Source organism: Mastigoproctus giganteus, chromosome 7 (genome assembly GCF_048544385.1).
Source record: "Mastigoproctus giganteus isolate SK-2022 chromosome 7, ASM4854438v1, whole genome shotgun sequence".
Classification (NCBI taxonomy): Eukaryota; Metazoa; Arthropoda; class Arachnida; order Uropygi; family Thelyphonidae; genus Mastigoproctus; species Mastigoproctus giganteus.
The window spans coordinates 235,623,972-235,629,971 of NC_143581.1; the positions used below are offsets into that span (position 1 = coordinate 235,623,972).

The following is a 6,000-nucleotide window of genomic DNA, read 5'->3' on the forward strand; positions in this document are numbered from 1 at the left end:
CTGCTCTTTCATTGGCGGCTATTCCAGAATGTCCTGGGATCCAGCAGAATGTCACAGTTTGGTTCAATTCCTTACAGGCAAGTAACTTAGAATGAATCTGTTTTATTACAGGGTGAGAGGAGTTGGTATTAGTATTTATGGCAGAGACAGCACTGAGTGAGTCAGTGTATATTAAAGTAGTCGTAATTAAAAATTCAGTTATCCGATCAAGAGCTAAATTAATAGCATAAAGCTCAGCAGTAAAGATACTGCATTCTGTTGGTAATGAAACAGAAATGGTGAATGAAGGGAAGACTGCTGCAGCACCTACTTGGGTCTCAGTTTTTGATCCATCTGTATAGATTTTACAGGCCTCTGAGTTAGAAGAGTGAGTTTCATGTAATTGTGCAAGATTGGAGGGCGACAAGGTGTTCTTACCCCACTGTTGAAAATAATCGTCGTAATTAACAGAAATATTTGTCCAAGGCAGATCAGGAGGTGTCATGGCCTGAAATATATTGCTGATGTCTATATTCCATGCTTGAGTGAGTTCTTTAAGTCTAAGTGCAGCAGGTCGGTTTTCATTTGGCTTACTGTTGTAAAATGACTCCCATTTGGTATTATACAGATATTTCCAACTAGGGTGGGAGGGAAGACTGCGAATTTTTGCGGCATACATCAGAAGTAATGTTTTCCTCCGAGGATGTAAAGGTAGTTCATGAGCTTCGATATAAAGGCTCTGAACTGGGGAGGTTCTGAAAGCCCCTAGAGAAACTCTCAGCGCACTGTGCTGGATCATATTCCCTAGATCTTATAGGTCTATTGCACTTTTGCCAAAACTTGGAAAGTTGCTAGAGTGTCTAATGACTGTGTGTTACTGATCTTCTTCAGTCAAGAAATATGCTGTTCTCTAATCAATATCGGTTTTGTGTAGAAAAGTCATATTTAGTGAAGTCTAAATTTCAGGAGATGTCTAAAGAAGTTTCATGAGAGTGTCCCCAGGGATCTTGGGATCACTTATATGGAATACAGTGTTGCAGGATTGCATTTCCCATTGCTTCCCATTGGCTATTTCTTCTGAGAATTACACTCTAGACCTTTAATATTCTTGATGGAATACGCAACATTTCAAGAGCCTGGAATGATATGACAACTTGTATGAGCGGAGTTTGGAAAAATCTTCTAAAAAATTTCAAGCTTAACAATGAAGGCTTCAATAATGATGAGCTGATGTCTTCTGTTGCCAAAGAAATTGTAAACTTAGCCCAGAAGTACTAGCTGGTCTGGGAGAACAGAGATGTAGACGAGCTTGTGGATGAATGAGGTGAAGATTTAAAAACAGAAGACCTAGCCCGGTTGAATATGCAAATAGTTGAGGAGCAGTGGAGAGCCAAAACCATTGAGGAACTGGAGCAACCCAAGAAGCAGTTCAAATTAAAGGAAATGGCAGAAATGTTTCGTAAAATTCAGAAAGGTCTCTAGGTTTGAAGGAATGGATAAAAACACCAAACATTTCTCAAAAATAGAAAGAAATGTTCAAGATTGCTTTGCAAAATTTATGAGGAGGAAATAAAAAGCATATGAAACAGATACTACCTCCCTGAACTCTACTCAGCCTACAACACCCTGTGACTAATGTGTCTTATTAATTCTTCAAGTTCATTTTAAGTTATTACACCTGAAGTATATAAACTTTGATTCATTGCGTGGTATAGACCAATTCTCTTAAATATGTGCACTTTGGTTTTGATTCCCTTAGTAGCCCTTATAAAGCCTACACAGCATACGAAAACATATCAGCAGTAGCGTAGCTACCCTTTTTCAGGCCCGCAGGCAAAGAACATCGGGCCCCTACTTAATGAAAATTGCAAAAACAGGAGACAGCCAAAGATGCCGGGTCCCTAAAGGGTCAGAGCATGGAGGTAATTGCCTTTCCTGCCTACATGGTAGCTACGCCACTGCATATCAGTTTTTATAGTACAATAACATGCGTTTTTTCTTCTTTTTATGTTTTATTTTCTTATGTGCCATTCTGGTTAATTCACCGCTTTCCCTAGATAAAGTTTTTAATTGTTATGGTATAGTTATTTTTCTTCATTCTTCCTGAGGATATTATGGAGTTTTTGTAATTTTGACTTATCGGGGATATAGTAGCAATATTTTGTTAGTCATTCCCGAGTTACGTAAAAATCAACTTGCATAAGAAGTCCTGGAACGTATCTCTTATGTATGTCAGGGACATACTGTAGACTCAAAGCTTAATTTTGTCTCTCATTTAAATAATGTAACAACAAAGATCAGAAGGTTCACCGGTGTTATTATAAAAATTTCTCGTTCAGACTGGGGACTTCCTAGACATACCATAAGAATCTATTACAATGCCGTATTCCTTCCTATGGCCACTTATGCTGCAGTGGTATGGTTTCATAGGGTTAAATTTCGCTTGAAGTTAAATTCAACTGTTAAATTTCACTTGAAGTTGGCTACTATGCAACATACAATATTATTATGTATGTTAAAAGCTTGTCGTACTGTTTCAACTTCTGCACCACAGGTTCTTGCAGGTGTATTGCCATTGGACCTTCATGTAGCTTATAGAAATGTTTGTTATAGGTTAAAAACCAAATATCAACTGAATTTATGGGTGCAGTTCTGGATATTCACTCAGATGTTAAGCAAGAACTCAATCATTTGTGGAATGAAATGATAAATCTGTGGCGGATCCGCTAGGATACGTCATCTGTCAGATCTGTTACTAGGACTTTCTTCTCCGAGGTGACCTTTTGTGCAAAGCAGAAACTGTTTCATTCTCTTTAGACTTATATACATCCTTCCTTTTAACGGGACATTAAAACAATATGTCGTTTTGGTCTTTCTAGGATGGAAGCCTATCAATGGGAGAAAATGAAAATTGGAGCCATATTTTATTTGATTGTCCACTATATAATGACATTAGAGATGTTCTTCATTGTCTATTTCTACCCCATCTCGTGGGCATGAAACTTTGCTGGTGGGAGACAAGGATTCTTATGTTGCTCTTCAACAGTTTGTATTTGATGTTTTCACAAGAAGAAGAATTAGTTATACAGCTGTGAATAATGCTACTCCTTTGGCTGGTGGAGCTAATTAATAGGGAGCAACCATCGTTGGTTGGAGGTTGTGCACATTGTCTATTAGAGGCCAGTGGATATCTTGAGATGCCATTTACATTAATGTTTTGACTTTGAACTGAACTGCATACATTTGGACTGATTATGATATAGAACATTGCACTTTACAAGCTCAGGATACTTGTAGGTCAAAGTATAACTTAAGCCATCTGTTTATTTGTATAAAGCCTGTTTTGATGATAAGATATTGTCTATTATAAAGGAGGTTAACTGTTATAGGATCTACGAATATGAAGCATAATGTTTTATTTATTATTATTATTATTTATTTATTTTATTATTATTTTTTTATAAATAACACCACAAAATTTTTTTTTTCTTCCTCTGGAGTGGGCCCCCAGAGGAATCTGGCCCATCTTTTGCTTAATCAGGTGGGTCAGATTCTTGAATTGTGACTGGCCCACCTTCCTGTGGTGTGGACAAGTACCCAGAATCATTTGCTCAGGTGACCAATGCTTTTGCGTAGCCAAGAGGCCAGAACATAACAACAGAACATACACACATAATACACTACTCATTTCTGGCCCTTCTACAGTGGTACTGTTCTTCACAGAGATATGAGGCAGAGATGAACTAATGTTCCAGGTGCTCCCCATTACAAAAACACATCCACGTGTCTTATTGTCTGCCTTCTATTTTTTATCCACTTAGATAGCCAGTATTCTTTCACCTGCTCTTTTCCTCCTATATGATAATGACCTCCATTGACAGGAAATCCTGTCCACAACTATTACTTGTGATAGTACACCATATTCCACTTTCAGTTTGACACTCCAGCTCTTCACACAGCTACTCGTTGAATATTCACCAACTGAAATGCTGATCCCACCCCCAGATGGTGAATATTGAAGTTCACCATCTTGGGATCAGCATTCTAATATTGAAGTTCACCCTGGGAGGGATCAACAATCTATTATTCAAGTTCACCACCTGGAATCATTCCTGTTCGAAAACCTATTCCTGTTGCACAAAAAAAAAGGGCTCTTTTTCTCCATACTCATTTTTAAAAGCACTTAAAATTTCAGAATGCATCACATATTTTTTACTAAGAATAACTAACTTCTGGGCTTTATTGGCATGAGTTTTGTTACTTTCTTTCATCTGAATAATTAAAAAAAAAAACTAGGTTTTTTCCTCTTTTTTTTTTTTTTTTTTTTTCTTGGAATTCTTTTCTTTCATACAGCTACTGACTCTTTACAAGTTAGTCCTGTCTGGAGATATTGTTCTCATATTTGTGGTGGCACTTCCAAATCTTGTTTGAAAATTGTAACCTTATTCCAGAAGAGGAGATTCAAGTTAATTAATAACCATCACTTACATTCTCTTTGCAATCTTTAACACACAGATATTCAGTGTCTGCCATATGCCTTTTCTGTAGGTACAGGTATTTCCATGGGCACTGTTCTTCTGAATTAACATTTGTAATTCCATTTCCTTTTTCCAAACCAGTGCATCCGTTGATCAGCGTCTACTCACGTTTTCCTTATCATCATTTATTCTTTCTATTTCTGTTTGGAATAATCTGCCTTCACATGTATATCCAAAAAATTACAGTCTACAGAAATTCAAGTCTAAAGGCAAATGTCTCAACAAGAACTTTCTGCCTTCTCAACCTTCAGCCCATATGTGTTACTAGAACAGTATTAATTCCAATCCTTTTTGCTTTGGAATCACTATGAAAATGAAAGATGCTGTTATAAGCTTGCTTTCTTGCAGATCATTATTAATTACTAATTAATTGGATTTGATTGACTGCAATTAATTATATATTTAGAGACATTATTAATTATATATTTTTTTATGAATATAGGAGGCCATTCTTGAAGAAGCACCAAATTTAGTGAAGACATTTTCTTCTATGAAAATTCCTGTTTTACAGCATTTTAGAGAACTTCGTCACCGATTTCGTAGGATGGATCCTAAAGTTACTGGAGTTATAAGTTTTACTGATTTTCAAATTGTGCTACGGCTGAGTAGTGTTTTTTTTTCAGATGAGGAAATATTTCATATATTAGAATATTTTGATCCCAATCTTGAAGGTACTATTAATTATAAAGATTTTCTGAAAGTTTTTGTATGGTACGCATGAAAATTAAACATTTGTATAATTTATAACTTTAAACTGCAGAAGAATGATTTTTTAACAAATTTCAAAGTCACTGCCTGTTTGTTTATGTAAATATTTTTGTGAAGTGAGATGAATAAAGTTCCATAGTTAAATTTTCTAGCAGTATCTATGGAAATATTCCTTTGTGTATGATTTTTACCTTGCTTAGGAATAACGTAGCTTGTCTTTAAAAAAATTCTATTTTTATATATTTATATATAAAATAATCATTTGGATAGTACACTACAATAAAATGGTTTTCACAGAGTGGTGAATTTTAATCATCTTCAATATACACATTCACTGCATACAAACTAAGGAAAATTTGGCTCAGAAACTGAAAAAGCTGTGTAAACGAAGCTTTTTCATTTCATATAATGAAAGTAGAACATTTCATACAACAGTGGCTTTACAAAACTATTTAGCCCCATAGTAGTGGCACCGGGTCTGACTGACCTTAGTAACATTTCTATTCTGCTTTATTGGCCAGCTGAAGGTTAATGGCTATAACAGGTGACCATTTTGGAAGTGACACGTTTTTGTAATTTTTGTTTTTGTTGTAAATATGGGTAGAAAAGGTGATATAGATCCTGTAATCGCCTTTTCTTGTTATAATTTTAGTCTTAAGCATAGGCAAATATGACTCTTCTTGTCATGTGGTTCACATTATAAAATGGTAAATAATATTCATTTTATGTTTGAATTATTATAAAAAATGGTTTATTGGTTATTTTTATTATTGTT

At 35.4% G+C, this 6,000-nt stretch overlaps 1 protein-coding gene across 1 annotated transcript in view; it reads left to right on the forward strand.

Annotated features, from left to right (window-relative positions):
- The window catches only part of LOC150083781 (EF-hand calcium-binding domain-containing protein 6-like), a 208,138-nt gene extending 202,900 nt beyond the window's left edge, over positions 1 to 5,238 (forward strand). Inside the window, exon 17 of the mRNA XM_090378599.1 lies at positions 4,960 to 5,238. Coding sequence (XP_090234725.1) covers positions 4,960 to 5,238 — 279 coding nt within the window. The remainder of the gene's footprint in view (positions 1 to 4,959) is intronic.
- Positions 5,239 to 6,000: the final 762 nt, after the last annotated feature.